At 39.4% G+C, this 18,421-nt stretch overlaps 1 protein-coding gene across 1 annotated transcript in view; it reads right to left on the reverse strand.

Annotated features, from left to right (window-relative positions):
• Nucleotides 1-638: 638 nt before the first annotated feature.
• The window catches only part of LOC126263135 (RNA-binding protein 8A), a 73,335-nt gene continuing 55,552 nt past the window's right edge, over nucleotides 639-18,421 (reverse strand). Inside the window, exons 3-5 of the mRNA XM_049960159.1 lie at nucleotides 14,026-14,162; nucleotides 7,618-7,742; nucleotides 639-840 (exon numbers count right to left, since the gene is read on the reverse strand). Coding sequence (XP_049816116.1) covers nucleotides 813-840; nucleotides 7,618-7,742; nucleotides 14,026-14,162 — 290 coding nt within the window. The 3' untranslated portion in view covers nucleotides 639-812. The remainder of the gene's footprint in view (nucleotides 841-7,617; nucleotides 7,743-14,025; nucleotides 14,163-18,421) is intronic.

Genomic DNA, 18,421 nt, shown 5'->3' on the forward strand with positions numbered 1-18,421 from the left:
TGTTAATGCCCTGACAGAGATATGCAGGCCACATCTTCATGCAAGCTGGTGATAGGACGTGTGCTAGGACATGACAATAATTACTGTAAATCACCATGTACTTGATATTTGGACTGAAAATAAGTACATACAAATTCAATGAATAAAGTTTCTCCATTGGATGCTATGTCTAACTGAAACACTTACAAGCATTCAGTTTATTACGCTTCTCCGTAGCTGCCGTGGGAACAAGGGCATAATGTGTTAAAATTTTCTAAAAGGTAGAATTTTTCAGTTCTTTTCATATTTCACATGCAACATTATACTGCAAATGGCAAAATATCTTAAGTAATGAAACAAATTACATCAACACATTTAACTATTATTTCTTCTTTTGTCTTTTATTCGTCCCTGTAATTAATTTTCAAGTTATGTTTCACCAATTCTCTCCCACACATTTTGAGTTATCATCTGACTTATTTTATAGTAATAGCAAACTCCAATAAACAAGAAATGTAGTTCTTGTTTTCACACATTCTTTGTTTTTTCTCGTAGACACAGAAGTATATTAAAATGGTGACAATAAAGAACGAAAGAAGGAAGACAGGTTAGGGTTTAATGTCCTGTTGACAAGGTAACAATAAGCATAACAAAGAAAGTTAATGGAAAACTATATTTATTTTCTCTAAATATTTCATAGTCCTTCAATGTAATAACTTACAAGAGCTTTCATATGAACCTCTATCGTACATAAAACTGAGATAAAAAACCAATGAACAATGAATAATGAAAAGAAACACAATGGAAGTCTGTAAATATAGTGAAAAACATGTTTATCTCCTCCTGCGGCTTCTCCTCGTGCTGTAAAAAGAAAGAAGAAGACATTACACAATATCTCCATTTGACAAACACAAGAAGCAACACTGATAAGAAAAATGTATACATAACAGCAGAACAACTTGAGAAAACTAGGCAGGAACTAAAGTACAGTAGTCTCAATTATCCGACCTAAACCGACTGCGGCAAGGTTGGATAAGCAGGAAGGTCGGATTAAAAAAAAAAAATTAAACTAAAGTAGGATAAATGAGTTAAACATTTAATACAATACAAATCAAATTAGACTCAATAGATATTTACTGTGTGAAGAAGTTAGTAATTGTCTTTTGTTTGCCTGCTGTTTGCTGGTTCCCCCCCCCCCCCCCCCCCCACGTAGTCTCTTAAGAAGTAAAGCCTCAGTAGACGATGTTTCCTCCAGTTGCTCTACATATTTTAAAGCAGTTTCTAAGGCCTTGTGTCTTTCGTTGTGAGAAATCTTGGGTGCACTTTCCTCCACTACATCTGCTTCTTCTTGTCTTCTTTTTCGTTTACCATATTGACTATTTCTTCATCTGTCATTTCAAATTCTTCACCTTGGACAATCCATTCATTTACGTCATCTTCTGTGGCGTCAGTACATTCCGGAACTTTTTGTAACAATGAAAGCAGGGTAGTATTTTCTGGTTCGGTCTGCTGCTGTAGATTTTCATCATCTGGAGAATTTTCTTGATTTTCCTGTAGCAAAGTTTTACAGGATTTTGGAATTGTATTTGCTCCAACACTCTCCCAAGATTGGGACATGTCATAAGCTACGTCTTTCAAATTAATATGGCGCAACTGCTCTAGCACGTCTTCTCCCTTGTCCATAGCATTATTTAAAGAGGAAAGCAAGTTTCTGCGGTAGTTTCTCCTCAGTGTCTTTAAGGTCCCTTGGTCCATAGGCTGACACAAGGATGTAACATTTGGAGGCAAAAACATGGCCTTTATATTTTGATCTTGAAGTTCATCTTCATTAGGATGACAATTGGCATTGTCTAGAAGCAACAGTGCTTTGCGCAGCAAGTTGTTGGCTTTCAAAAACTTTTCAGTTTGTGGCACGAACTCGTTAAAAAAACCATTCTTTAAAATGTCTGAGCTCATCCAAGCATTTTTTTGGTTGTAATATTCCACTGGTAAAGCATTTTTAGATACATTTTTAAATGCTTTCAGATTTTTTGACTTACCTATCATAGTTTCATTTTCAAATTTGCTGTGGCATTACTGCATGCAAGAATTGTCACTCCTTCTTTGCTACGTTTGTAGCCTGGCGCTGCCTTTTTGGCCTTTGACACTAAAGTTTTTTCCGGTAACATTTTGTAATTGAGACCAGTCTCATCACAGTTAAATATTTGATGGCCTGTTCAGTTATCCTTGTCCAATACCTTGTGAAGTTTATTCCTAAACAACTGAACAGCTTCAAAATTTGCTGAAAGCTTTTCACCACAGACATTAAGTTGCCGAATTCCGTATCTTTTCTTCCATCTATTGAGCCAGCCTACACTAGCTGTGAAATCAGGTTCACCTTTGTTTAGTTCGTTACGAAACTTTAAGGCTTTTTCCTGCAAAATAGGTCCCGACATGGGTACACCTTTGTTAAGTAAACCATAGGAACAAAGCTTCATTTACTTTTCATAATCACGTTTTTTCATGGTTTTCCGATCTTCCAAAATAGCCGAGGTTGCTCGCTGAGAACACCACTTCTCAATTCCATTGCGGTTCCTTTTCCAGACTCCAACTGTGGTTTTCCCGACGTTATATCTTGCGCCACTTTTAATAAAGTTTCACCGTTGTCTATTCTTTTTAAAGCTTTAAGTTTTTCTTCCATTGAAACGACCACCTTTTTCCGTTTTGAAGCCATCACAGTAATGATGTGGGGGGGTGGGGGGTGGGGGGGGTGTAGAGAATTTAATGAAAATCTCTGAACAATAGATGGCGCTGTAAGCAACAGAATCTGCATACCCACAGATGCGCAGCACAGGGTTGTTCCTCAGTTTGCATCAGACACTCCCAACATGACTGTTTCCATGAGGGATCACATGCTGCTGGTAAAGCTCTGTTACAAGAATAGTGACTGTGGACCAGTAGCCTTACAGAACTTCCGGACACTCAAGGGTATGAAAAAAGGCACTGGTCTGACCGTTGCTAAGGATCTGGAGAAAAGATTGCAAAATTCCAAACCTTTTGAAGTGCAATATGGCAGAGGGAAGAAAGCAGTTCATCCGACCTCTGTCAAAGATGTTGTCACAGAACAGCAGGAGGATTTGAGCGCTGATATGCAAACTTGAAGAGCATGGGGAATTGCCTGAATGCTCAAAATGGCTGAGAGTATGGTGCATAAAAACCTACAAAACATCCTGCACATCCACACAAAATCACCAATGTTCAAGAGATGATTTCTGCTGGTCTGTCAGAGACAAGCATTCATTATAGAATTTGTTGCTTGGATGGAAATGAACAATGAATGGCCATGGAACATTCCATGGACAGATAAATACCATTTCCACCTCCAAGGAGATGCCAATATGCAGAACTACAAAATATGGGCAATGGAAAATCTGCACACACACACACACACACACACACACACACACACACACACACACACACACACAGCAACTACAAAGGTGATAGTGTGGGGTGGGTTGGTGGCATGGTTTATTGTAGGGCCGTATTTTTTTCCCCCAAAGAGATCAGTTCTTTGGGTCCTGCTACCTGTAGCATCACTGGGAAATACTAGTATGGCCTTTTGTGCACCAACATCTTTCCAACCCTTTAACATGGTGGCTGTGTGTTTATGATGATTTTTATGCAAGATGGTGCTGCTCTGCGCACTGCACAGCCAATGAAATGGCTGCTGCAGAGGCATTTCAGAAATTCTAGAATTATAAGTCATCATTTCTGTGTAGCTGGCCATCCATATCACCTGATCTTAAGATGTGTGACTTCTGGCTGTGGGATTATCTGAAAGATGATGTGTTCAGTGCTCCCATTATATAAGTAGTTCAACTGAAAGCACGCATTGGGCAACACATTCTGAATGTGGACACTCCCATCTGTTGTGGAACACGCTGTTTGTCGCTTTCAACTTGAGGCGAAAAACAGTGGACGGCATACTGAACATGTCTTGCACCAGTCTCACAATTACAAACTAATGTCATTTTGCTTTTTATGTGGAACAATTAAAATATAATGTTATTTTGCTTTCTACGCAATCTTTGGCCTCAGGACAATTAAAAACCAATTTTTTCCTATCCGATGTGGTATGATTTGGCCGTTGTGGATGTACTTACTTAACTAACAGTGCCACAAATTGACTGCCGAACTTATGCAGTCAGGCACATTGAACAGTACAGACGGTGGAATGTGCAACTCTATAGCCATCATTTCACAATTTGCATGTTATTCGTAGGCGAGCCCATTTACATTAATACACTAACAATGTTGTTCCCTGACTTTTCCTTGTATCAATAGTATGCTGTTCAAATTTGACATCATTCCGAGCAGTGACACACTTTCTATAGCATTTTGAAACTGGAACTGTAATTACAGACACCTTGTACTTTATGAATGCATATTTCTGCTAAAGGCTGGGTGACATATGCTGCTAAGGTTTCTAATTTTCTTAAGAAATATATTCTCTAAAGGAAGTAAGGTGATCACCCTTCGTGAAACTTTGATTCACTGAATGCAGAAAGGTATGTTCTGGGCATCTGTAGGGTCCACATCGTCAGTTATTCTGAACCTGAATTGTAGACAGCCTTGACAATTTGTAGTGGTGTTTTTCATCATAACTTTTCCATGAGTAAATGTGGAACTATTGCGGTAACACAAAATATGGAGTCCCATTTCCTTGCTCTTTCCCTCTGCTACATCAGACCACTGATAATGAATGGAAAATACAAAATACAGAGACACTATATGTGACTTCATGCCACACCTGTTAACAAGCTTAACTCTGATACTTTAAATTCTTGATGCTAGTGACAATCACACCAATCTGAAGTTCACTCCAAGATATCTCCTGCATAGAAATGTAACATCACCCCATAAGTTTCCTAAGATCTGGTGAAATCCCTGGAAAGCCACATTAAGGTAAGGTGACGACCACTTAAATGTTTCTTTCTCTGGAAAATGAAAGGTTTATTTCATGCTTTATACGGACAATCAACAGTCCCAGAATATGTGAACATGTAAGATTTCAGAACATGCATGTGTGTGTATGTGTGTGTGTGTTGGGGGGGAAGTGATATTTTTCACAAGTGTTCAATTAGATTTTTGCTTTATAACTCTTAGAAAATAGTGTTTTGCACACCACACAAGATTTTGAAGCAAGGTGGAATGCCTTGAACTCTGCAGAACCAAAAATATGGTTCTGCAGTATCCATACAATAATGGAAGCAGCTATTTAATTTGTGATTTCAGTGCTGTTCTATTCTCTCTCACTAAAGTAACTATTTATGAATCACAAATGTCATAAAGGAAAAAGGACAGCTTCAGCACATCAATAACCCTTGAATCACTCCTCCACTTTAACAAATATTCATCAGAAGTACGAACAAAGGCTTTTTATTTTGTCTAAGACTGTTTCTGTTGTTTCCAGGTTGTTCTTATTTGTGAGACATTGTAGACAAGTCATTTCATTTCACTCTGCATAGTTCATGGAATTTATTAGCCACAAATAAAGAAACACACAATAATATTCTGCACATTCCCTGTGTTTCTTGTCAGACAAATCAACCAAAGTTCTATCGCAAAGACAGATTTGAAAGCAAGCAAAAATGGAATCTTGATAGTGAGGTGTAGTAAAAAACAACACAGAGAGAACTATGTACAGGAGCATGACTGTTGCATGTGTCTCTCCATCCGAGTTGGGGAGACTCCTGTGTCTGCATGTGGTGGCCTGTGCACACAAATCAGAGGCATGCGTGACTTTTCACACCTGCCATGTACCACACTGTGATTTGCAGAGGATAGATGTAGATGTACACATACCTATGTGCCAGCCCCCCTCCCCCAAAACGAATTTTTAAACAGAGATAAATCTACTTTTTGGAGCTTTTAAAAATTACATTGTGACAACGCGAGACAAGGTAGTAGAAAGGGTAGATTGTCAGTATCTTCTAGGAGCATGTATGTATTTTGGCCAAAAGTCATGACCTCAAAAATGCTCTTTGCTTGCAGAAAATCTTCCTTTGGAAAGACATGAAACATGTGTCTTCTGAAACTAATATTCAGAAACAAACAGTTGACAGATTAATTTATGAAGACTGAAGTGGTTAACATGCATATTCAGTACCAGAAGTGTAATTACAACTAGCAGTTCTCTGCTTTGAAAGTAGAGTCACTATAGTCGTCAGAAAAATTATGTTCTTCACCGGAAATGACCATAAGGCATGGAATTACAAAAGTCAAATACCCATTGTCCAGCCACAAAGAAACACTCCTCTCATGACTCTGTACCACTAAGGACTGGAGCAAGTGAATCACATTCTCCGTCAGGATTTCAACTATTTTTTTGAGACTTTGCCCTGAAATGACATGTATCTCCCTACTATCCTCCTCACCCCTCCCATTGTGGTATTCTGCCACCCACCAAACCTATGCAATATCCTTGTCTCTCTCTCTATTCCATTCCTGCTCTCAACCACTTGTGACTCATGGGTAATATCTCTGCAACAGATGTGTCCACATAATTATTATACATATGCACGATCTATCCTATACATCCTCCCACTATAACCTACTGCAATCCTGTTTAGGGCATCTCCGATCCCATCTTAGGCAGAGCCATGTTCAACTAAAAATGTACCCACATTATTATTATTATACATGAAAAAATAATAAAAGCTATATTAAAGACAATAAATACACAATATCGTTACATTTTGTAAAAACCTTATCAGTCAAATTGACCTCCATTAGGCATACAGGATAGTTCAAAGCTGGACATTCTAGTGTTAAACAGTCCCAGCAATCTCTGGATGAATAAGACCCTTTTATGTACATATACGTGCATTAATATTATGAGAAGGATAGTTGCTACTCACCATATGGCGGAGATGCTGAGCCGCAAATAGGCACACCAAAAAGAGTGTCAGAAAGTGAGCTTTCAGCCAACAAGGCCTTCGTCAGAAATAGACAACACACACACACACACACACACACACACACACACACACACACACACACACGACACCACATTGTCTGGGTAGTCTGGCCTCAGCAGCCAGAGACTGTGGTCATATAAGTGTGAGTTATGCTTGTGTGAGTACACGCGTGTGTATATTGTCTGTTTCCAATGAAGGCCTCGTTGGCCGAAAGCTCACTTTCTGGCAGTCTTTTTGTAGTGCCTATCTGTGACTCAGCATCTCTGCCGTATGGTGAGTAGCAAGTATCATTTTCATAATACTGTTACATTCCATCCTGGATTTTCAACTGTTTCATACATACACATTGTTAGTTGGAGCAAAATAACAATGCATCATGACAATGTCAGCTAATTGCAATATTTGAAAGTGCACTTTTGTGCACCAGTCTGTGGTGTAAACACCAAGGAAGTGTAGGAGCCTAATTACTTGAAGAACAATACATTACATAAGATAAGTAAATATAAAAACTTCAGCAGAAAAAGGAAAGTACCTCTCGATTTTGCCCTGAAATGACATGTATCTCCCTACTATCCTCCTCACCCCTCCCATTGTGGTATTCTGCCACCCACCAAACCTATATTTGAATGTGGGGGAAAAATTGTAAAAAATTAACTGGGATACGAGAAACACTTACCGCTTTGGCCCTTTAACAAAACACCAGTCTACACCTATCTGTTGTCCAAGAAACTCAGTGCCATTAAGAGATTCTCTTGCTGCTTGTGCTTCCTTGAAAGTTTCATATTCCACTAATGCATAGCCCTGAAATTCAAGAACAGTTAACTTAACTTTTTTAAAATAAATAAATACAAAATCACCGCATCCTTTAGCAGGAAACCTTAAGTAGTACATTAAGTAAACTTAGAGGTAACTAATGACAGAACCAGAAATAGCTAAAATTACAGCTATACAATTAATTACGAATTAGTACAGTATTTTAAAAACTTACTGCACATAGTAAACCAGTTCAGGTCATTCTAGTTCATTTGTATACACACATTTCATAAGCAGCAATTTTTGTGATTTTTCAGTGAGGGACAAGATGCAGTAAAAATGATGCGAATAGCAACAGCTGGGTAAAAACAAACAAAACTTTAGTATACATTTGGCTTCCTATGAATCCAGTTTCCAGTGCCCCCAACAACAGCAAATAAACACATCCAATAAATACATACATCAAACTTTAGAAAAAGTTTTGTTTCCTTCATATCACTGGTGATGTTCACCCTATTTTAGAGAATTTTTATGCTTACTTTTAAACTGTAAAACAATACAAAAATAGATCACCCACTCTCAATAGGTTCATGATTTCGCTGCCGCTAAAAGAAGCATGCTTTGACACAAATGTAATGTCTATTGACGGCTGCTGTCTGTTTACTGAAGAGTGGTAATAAAATTAGTATGTCTGTGTTAAAAGTGGAGAACAACCACTGCAATGAATAAATGGCTACAAAGTGGCACCACATCAATGAGGTGCTAATGCAATGAAACAAAAGCCTAAGCTGTGGAAATTCAAGAGAAGAAAATTACTATTCAAGAGAAGAAAATTACTCCCACTGGGTATTGGAGCATACAGCATAATAAAAAAGCTATTATGAAAAACTTTATAAATGACAGCAGGTGTACATATCTGTATGAGGAAAACCCATTAAGGCCCAAGAAATAACACTTAAAGCATGCAGCTGTTATAAGGATTATAACAACCTGGTATATTGGAAAGATCATGAGACATATACAGTAAATTTTACAGTATGGACTAGTCGCGAAAAATACTTTCATCATGGGATCAGGCACAGTAAACTCTATTTGAAGACATTGTAAGAAGGCAAAGGAATCAAAACATAACATGACTGGAGAAAAAAATTTCAAGAAGCTAGTGGCAAAGCGCATGTTGTTTGTATGAAGTGAAAGTGAAACATTGTGCATTCCAGATGGAATAATTGATTTGGTGTTACAACAAAAGCAAGCAAGTAAACTGCCTGCTTCTGATATTTGAGGAAAGCATGGACTATGCAAAACTCCAAGAAGTACAGAGGAAATGACCCTGAAATTTGTAACTCCTTCAACATAAGATTCACACAGCAGTCAGAAGGACAATACGGACAGGGACTGAAAGCAGTGATGAGGTAGTGGGACACTGGATTTGCATTTGGAAGAACAGCAGTTCAAGCCCTGAGTTAAACTTTCCTCAATTTCCCTAGATTGTTTAAGGCAAATGCTTGGATGGATCTTTCAAAAGGTACAACCGATTTTCTTCCCCCATCCTTCCCTCAAGCTGAGGTTGTGTTCCATCCCTAATGACCTTCCTTGTTCTTCCTTTTTAATGTGAATATAAAATACGCTGAGACGACAAAAGTTATGGGATACCTCCGAATATTGTGTCAGACCACCTTTTTGCACAGCATAGTGCAGCAACTAGAGATGGTATGGACTCAAAAAAGCATTGGAAGTCTCTTTCAGAAATATTGAGCCAAACATAACCATTTTCAATCAACAATTTGTTCAGTTTGACTAGAGAACCCAGCCCATTGGACGTAAACACAGCCCACTCCATTATGGAGCCACCACCAGCTTGCACAGTGCCTTGTTGACAACTTGAGTTCATGGCTTCATGTGGTCTGCACCACTCTTGAAACCTACCATCAGGTTTTAACAGCTGTGATTGGGACTTATCTGGCACTCATCTAGTGTCCAAACAATATAGTCATGACCGCAGGAGAGGTGCTGAGGGGTATGTTGTGCTGTTAGCAAAGGCATTCAAGTTGCTCATCTGCTGTCATAGTTCATTAATGCCACGTTTTGCTAGTTCATTAATACCAAATTTTGCCACACTGTTCTAACAGACATATTCACTGTACATCCCACATTGATTTCTGCAGTTATTTCATGCACTGTTGCTTGTCTGTTAGCACTGACAACTCAATTAAAACGCAGCTGCTCTCAGTCATTAACTGAAGGCCAAACAGATATGTTTTTGTATGTCTCACATTTATTTCTGCCGTCATTTCATGCACTGTTGCTTGTCCGTTAGCACTGATAACCCTATGCAGATGCCGCTCCTCTCAGTCATTAAGCCTTCAATCACTGTGTTGTCTGTGATGAAAGGTAATGCCCCAAATTTGGTAGTCTTGGCACCCTCTTGAATGTGTGACTCTCAGATTATTGAATTCCCTAGTCATTTCTGAAATGGAGTGTCCCATATGTCTACCTCCAACTACCATTCCACATTCAGAGTCTGTTAATTCCCCTCGTGCACTACAATCACGTCGGAAACCTTCTGAGATGGATCACCTGGGTACAGAAGTGACAGCACCACCAATGTACTGCCCATTCATACCTAGTGTAAGTGATACTACAACCATCTGTATACGTATTTATCGTTATCCCATGATTTTTGTCACTTCACTTCAGTGTATTTACCATCTGACATGAATATGACAACAAAATTGCACTTTTAAGAAACAAATTCTTCCAATGACGAACACACATTAGTAGGTCTCTATGCCACCACGTGTTCAATATGTATGAGATTTACATTTCCATTGGATTCTAAGATACCTGCAAACCTGTGATGCAAATGCTGCAGCATTTATAGTGACACAGAACAAGCTGCATAAGGTGCTGAACATCAAGCTGCATGGGCACAGTTCCACGTTATTCTTTGAAAACAGGTACTGAAATGGCAAAATGAAGCCGTGAACAAGAGCTGTATTGGCAGTCATGCTGCAGAAAATGTCACTCACACCAGTGTTATAAATGGGAGCAATATGTTACAAGAGACAATTACAGATTTACAATTTGGGAATACATGATGAAGTACACAACATTGGCTACATGTACATCAGAGTGAAAACATTGATTGAAGGGCCCTGCAAGATATGAATTCATGTATTATGACACATCCATTGGTGAATCTACCCACAACAGCAAAACATATTACAGTGACTACCGAGGGGAGCCTAATCAAAATTTAAAAATGCTGATGCTATCCTATATATTGCAAACATTGTCAGATTTTAGGTCTGTAATAAAAGCCCTTTGTTCTACAACACAATTTCAATTCTCAGAAAAGTGACTCTGCTCTTATTGGAAAGATAAAACAGTACCATCCTAATGTGTATGTATCAGAGTCATTGCATCTACAAAGAAGAAACAGCTGCATTTCCACAAACATGGACAACATCATGTTCTGTTCTTGTCAACATTTGATGAAAGAGAAAGGGGCGGGAAGTTTTTATCACAGACATGCCAGTCTTTGTAAAGGCAGCTCACTAACTACAATTGTTCACAACATTCTACGATTTCTAACTAGAGACTCCAGTGACTGTCATTCAATAAAGATAAAATGTTGCTGTGCGAGTGAACTTATGGAAACAACACCACTCCTGTACCCCCACATGCATGTTATTACAGTGGAAAAAATGATCTACTGAAACTCTTAAAGTACACACATCCACCATACCACAAATTTTACAAGACTGATTGTGGTTGTGTAAAAGTGCGTGCGCATGTTCTTTATTTTGGAAAAAAGACTTTGTCCAAAAGCATTAATATTTTAGCAGCCATTTTTGTTTTTCCTTTCTGTGACTCAGTACCTCCTCTACATTGTGAGTAGCAATGTATTTTTTCCAGAATGATAATTTTCTTTTATGCAATCATAGCATTTGCTGCAGTAAATTAAGATATATTAACAGAGATACAAAAGTGTTAAGACATTTATATCAGCTGCAGCTAAACTATGAGTACCATGGTAAGCGGAATGAATAAAATGGGTAGCAATGCCTTGATTGATAATGCAAATAAATGTAGGCACACAAGGTATATCTTTTTACTTGTGGCAAGATTCACAAACAATTTCGAATTACAGAATAGTTTCAATCTTTTCTTTAAGTTTCCTTGGGAATATCTCCGGCAGTGAGGAGTTCACAACAATAATTTTATTCATTGACTGTATAGATTCATTCCCAGCCAAACCATGAGTTTCAAGCTTTTTAATACTTGCAGGTACATGGGAAAAATGAGTGCTAATCACAGCAATGTCTTTTCTAATACCAGAATCATTAAAAGCTTCCTTGCACTGGCAAACTGCCAAAGCCTCTGCACTATCAAAATGGTTTAGTACCTCTCTAATGGCCTCGAAATGTTCATTGTAAAACAACACAGCTTCGACCCACGTACTCCAATGAGTTACCACTGGTTCGGGAGGTAAAGGCAAATTTAATAGTTTTTCTTTGTAGGTCTTAATGTGAACAGGAGCCTTTCGAAACACTTTCTCTGTGGATGAAATCAGTTTATTTACATTCACAAATGTGGAATGTACTTCTTCAGCATGTCCATGTACTCCATGAGCAAAAAAGTCACATGAATCAAATTAGGATAAAATACTGGAGGGTTTTTCCTGCTTTGATTATATAGGGAGCAACATCTGAAATAAACATAAACACCCTTTCATCTGCAGAAGATTCTGGAAACATTTTTCTAAAACCCTCATTCAAAAATCTGGCGATCATAGAATGATTTACTTTTTCAAGTCCTTTGCAGGCTCTTCTTTTTAAAGCACCAACAATTAAATTTGCAATGTAACCACCACAAGTGACTGTAGTTTCTTAACTGAAATCCAGATGAAACTCCTCCACTGCCTGTTTCTTCCAGAACAGCTACGTAAATTGTTGGTATGTAATTTTTATGCAATGTTGATTCATCTGGTACATTCTGATTTAAGCAATAGTTGTGCAGGAAGCCTTTTAGCATAGGGTCTGAAAGTTTGTGAAGAGGGATATTACTCCCAATGAATGCTTCACATAGATCCATGTTAAATCGACTTTCTTGGTTACCTTTGGACAAATCCCTGCTACTCCAACTTGCTGTTGTCAGAAGTTGTTGTCGTGGCCCTTTCTTCTGCATTCCTGTGATATGAAGGCTTGTCTTGATATGCTGGTCTATTTGAAGCTTTTTTTGTGTGAAACGTTTTTCTCGCAAACTCAACAATATAAAACAATTTCATCATATGTAAATGTTCCAGGATGGTCAGCTATTCACGAAACGACGTTTCTTTTTTTCAGGTGGCATGGTGCACAACAAGTTACACACTACACGTGGTAAACACATTTGACTGTGTACAAGTAAATAGAAAGCTAAACTGAAACAATGAATGTACGACTAGAAGCCTGCGTAGTTTAATTTGTTACCGACGTGTACAGTATGACAGTGGAGGGTATTAACCAGGGGCATGTGTGCAGGAGCACTGACTGTCTGCCTGTTCCTGTTCCGCATGATTTCGCTAGACAGTGATTGCATACAGTTCTAGGTCGCGGTCAATCTGTGATACATCGAAACTAGATCGATCTAGAGACTGCCTGTCTAAATTTTTAAAATATTGTACACATAGAGTGAAAATATGTATTATCACCAGTTTTTAGATAAAATATGCAATAACTGGTGAAAAGGAGCCGAATATGCAAATGCATAAGCAACAGGCAAATGCATATAATCCAGTCTCTAGTCGTTACTTTGTGGTAACACTTCAGGACGCAGCATCAGAGAGATAAAATGAAGATTTATTTTATTATTGTTTGATTAAACAGTGATTTAGCTCATATAAGTTTATTTTATCAAAGGACTTAATGGCCAAAAGCTATGGTTGTGTGAATCTTTTTATTGTGCCTATCGCGACTCAGCATCTCCGCTATATGATGAGTAGCAACTTTCCTTCTCTGGTATTGTTACATTCCATCCTGGATTTTCCATTGTTCAAAATTTAACATTTGTATTTCTGTATTTACCTGGTGCTGACACAGGTGAAGCCCAACACTTATTTCTCCACTTCCTAGTTTATTTTGGTAAATAATAAGATTATTAAATTTGTTTTTCAAGTCTGTAACATACTGGTGGGTGATATTTTAATTTTATCACACTCTTATATGCAAAATATGTCCATTATTGCTCTCTTACAGTAAAACAAAAAAAGAAAAAACAAGATGCATAGTTTAAAAAGGAAACATCTTACTATCAAAAACATTTAATCTAAATTTTTGGTTTCTCTCACCTTCAGGTATCCTGTACGCCTGTCAAGGTTCAAGTGAATGTTCTTTATTTCTCCAAATTCAGAAAATTTATCATGTACATCATCTTCTTGAGCTTCTTCATGAACTGATGTCACAAACAAAATCCAGCCTTCCACAGCTTTAAAAAAAATTAAAACAAAGAATATAAATATTACGAGTGCAGATGCCTGTGGTTACTAATTACATTTACTAAAGTTAATGTAAGCTTTCCTAACACTATTTCAGCCTCGAGGCAAGTGTGTGCACCAGTACTTGAAATAAGACAACTGGAACACAAACGAGAGACAGTATTTAAAAATAAGCAACAAAAGACTATTTCCATTATAAAAGAAATGTTTTATCACTTTTATTCTTGTGTATTGTCAGGCTGAACTTGTGGGGAAACAGCACAGTTTAAATTTTGGTTTTGTTGTAGTTTCAGTTCAGGGCTTCTTTTGATGATGGTGGTTATGAATCTGACGATATAAAACAGTTAGATTGTCAGCAGCTCCTTAATCAAGAAAGTCAACTCTAACGGTAATATGAAAGGAGATACGATAATGGCCTCTTCCAGGCTCATTGACCATCTTATCACAGTTAAACTCAAATGGCGTGATACTTTCAAGGGAGGCAACTTAGATTACTTGAAACAACAGTAGTTTAAGGGGAGAAAAAGAGGGGAATGGTGGGATGTCACTATGGAAGTAGCACCATCTTCAAGTGCTCATCTTTTATCTGCAGAGAGGGGAACAACCTCCACTATATAGCATAATCAATGCAGTATATGCTATGGCGAATCTCAATAGCACCGATATTTATTCTCTCTCAAATCGGGCAAAAAATGTAATACTTTTAACTGAACAGGTTATTAGCTTATGAAGATAAAATATCAGTCTGGTATGGAATGCAGCTGGAGTCCCTTGAAGCTAGAACTGTGGCGAAAGGCACTCCCTCCAAGCCCACCCTGGAAACCAAAACGAAACAGTAAATGACATTAAATTTTGTTGTAATATTTGCAGTTGCATGTAAAACACTTTACTTGCTGTGCAGCTATCACATCATCTGCGAATATCAGGGGCAGGGGATTACATAGGTTTAGGCCTCGCCTGACATTGGGGAGGGAGGTACACTCAGTGAGAATATGGGTTATCATCAGGAAGGTATCACAGTTGCACTGTGGTGGGTCCTCATGGCATACAATAGCTTTTTGCTGAGAGGCTACTAGAAAAATCTGTCATGCCTCCGTGGCACTTTTAAATATCCTCAGCCGCCATTCCACATATTAGCTTTCAGAATTTAATAATTTTTTTTTCTCTCTCTCTCCAGAATCCCATACAAGAGGATCAAAGAGCAACTAGAGGAAGAATTAGGTGAATACCAAGGAGGATTCAGACCTTGGAGAAGCTGTGCTGAACAGATCATCACTTTAAAATTAGCCATAGCATATTACAAGAAACAAAATAAATCTCTTGTAATAACCTTCATGGACTCTAAAAAAGCATATGACTGTATCCATAGACCTTCAATGTTAAAAATCTTAAGAAATTTCGGGCTCCATACAAAATTAATCAAATTGATAGAACTCACCTTAACCAACACTGTATCAAAAGTCAAGTTCAGGGGGGAACTCTTCTGAGCCATTCATCATAAAAAAAAAAGGTTTAAGACAAGGAGATTGTTTGGCACCCCTGCTGTTCAACTGTGCTTTAGAGTACATAATGAGGGAATGGTACAAGACTAACCCAAAGAACATCCAAATTGGAAGACCCAAAGACAACATAAGTTTAAATTGTCTAGGATTTGATGATAACCTTGCTCTCTTGTCCAACAGTATTCAGGAAACCAAACACGCGCCTGTCCATCCGCGCGTATACAGACACAAGCAGACAAGCAGGTATATGTCTGCTTGTGTCTGTATATGTGTGGATGGATGTGTGTGTGTGTATACCCGTCCCTTTTTTTCCCCCCTAAGGTAAGTCTTTCCGCTCCCGGGATTGGAATGACTCCTTACCCTCTCCCTTAAAACCCACATCCTTTCGTCTTTCCCTCTCCTTCCCTCTTTCCTGATGAGGCAACAGTTTGTTGCGAAAGCTTGAATTTTGTGTGTATGTTTGTGTGTCTGTCGACCAGCCAGCACTTTCATTTGGTAAGTCACATCATCTTTGTTTTTATATATATATATATATATATATATATATATATATATATATATATATATATATATATATATATATATATATATATATATATATATATAGAGGGAAACATTCCAAGCGGGAAAAATATATCCAAAAACAAAGATGATGTGACTTACTAAACGAAAGCGCTGGCACGTCGATAGACACACAAACAAACACAAGCATACACACAAAATTCAAGCTTTCGCAACAAACTGTTGCCTCATCAGGAAAGAGGGAAGGAGAGGGAAAGACGAAAGGATGTGGGTTGTAAGGGAGAGGGTAAGGAGTCATTCCAATCCCGGGAGCGGAAAGACTTACCTTAGGGGGAAAAAAGGACGGGTATACACTCGCACACACACACATATCCAGACACAAGCAGACATATTTAAAGACAAACAGTTTGGGCAGAGATGTCAGTCGAGGCAGAAGTGCAGAGGCAAAGATGTTGTTGAATGACAGGTGAGGTATGAGTGGCGGCAACTTGAAATTAGCGGAGATTGAGGCCTGGTGGATAACGGGAAGAGAGGATATATTGAAGAGCAAGTTCCCATCTCTGGAGTTCGGATAGGTTGGTGTTAGTGGGAAGTATCCAGATAACCCGGACGGTGTAACACTGCGCCAAGATGTGCTGGCTGTGCACCAAGGCATGTTTAGCCACAGGGTGATCCTCATTACCAACAAACACTGTCTGCCTGTGTCCATTCATGCGAATGGACAGTTTGTTGCTGGTCATTCCCACATAGAATGCATCACAGTGTAGGCAGGTCAGTTGGTATATCACGTGGGTGCTTTCACACGTGGCTCTGCCTTTGATCATGTACACCTTCCGGGTTACAGGACTGGAGTAGGTGGTGGTGGGAGGGTGCATGGGACAGGTTTTACACCGGGGGCGGTTACAAGGGTAGGAGCCAGAGGGTAGGGAAGGTGGTTTGGGGATTTCATAGGGATGAAGTAAGAGGTTACGAAGGTTAGGTGGACGGCGGAAAGACACTCTTGGTGGAGTGGGGAGGATTTCATGAAGGATGGATCTCATTTCAGGGCAGGATTTGAGGAAGTCGTATCCCTGCTGGAGAGCCACATTCAGAATCTGATCCAGTCCCGGAAAGTATCCTGTCACAAGTGGGGCACTTTTGTGGTTCTTCTGTGGGAGGTTCTGGGTTTGAGAGGATGAGGAAGTGGCTCTGGTTATTTGCTTCTGTACCAGGTCGGGAGGGTAGTTGCGGGATGCGAAAGCTGTTGTCAGGTTGTTGGTGTAATGCTTCAGGGATTCCGGACTGGAGCAGATTCGTTTGCCACCAAGACCTAGGCTGTAGGGAAGGGACCGTTTGATGTGGAATGGATGGCAGCTGTCGTAATGGAGGTACTGTTGCTTGTTGGTGGGTTTGATGTGGACGGACGTGTGAAGCTGGCCATTGGACAGGTGGAGGTCAACATCAAGGAAAGTGGCATGGGATTTGGAGTAGGACCAGGTGAATCTGATGGAACCACAGGAGTTGAGGTTGGAGAGGAAATTCTGGAGTTCTTCTTCACTGTGAGTCCAGATCATGAAGATGTCATCAATAAATCTGTACCAAACTTTGGGTTGGCAGGCCTGGGTAACCAAGAAGGTTTCCTCTAAGCGACCCATGAATAGGTTGGCGCACGAAGGGGCCATCCTGGTACCCATGGCTGTTCCCTTTAATTGTTGGTATGTCTGGCCTTCAAAAGTGAAGAAGTTGTGGGTGAGGATGAAGCTGGCTAAGGTAATGAGGAAAGAGGTTTTAGGTAGGGTGGCAGGTGATCGGCGTGAAAGGAAGTGCTCCATCGCAGAGAGGCCCTGGACGTGCGGGATATTTGTGTATAAGGAAGTGGCATCAATGGTTACAAGGATGGTTTCCGGGGGTAACGGATTGGGTAAGGATTCCAGGCGTTTGAGGAAGTGGTTGGTGTCTTTGATGAAGGATGGGAGACTGCATGTAATGGGTTGAAGGTGTTGATCTACGTAGGCGGAGATACGTTCGGTGGGGGCTTGGTAACCAGCTACAATGGGGCGGCCGGGATGATTGGGTTTGTGAATTTTAGGAAGAAGGTAGAAGGTAGGGGTACGGGATGTCGGTGGGGTCAGGAGGTTGATGGAGTCAGGTGAAAGGTTTTGTAGGGGGCCTAAGGTTCTGAGGATTCCTTGACGCTCTGCCTGGACATCAGGAATGGGATTACCTTGGCAAACTTTGTATGTGGT

The sequence above is a fragment of the Schistocerca nitens genome, chromosome 6, assembly GCF_023898315.1.
Source record: "Schistocerca nitens isolate TAMUIC-IGC-003100 chromosome 6, iqSchNite1.1, whole genome shotgun sequence".
NCBI classification, from domain to species: Eukaryota; Metazoa; Arthropoda; class Insecta; order Orthoptera; family Acrididae; genus Schistocerca; species Schistocerca nitens.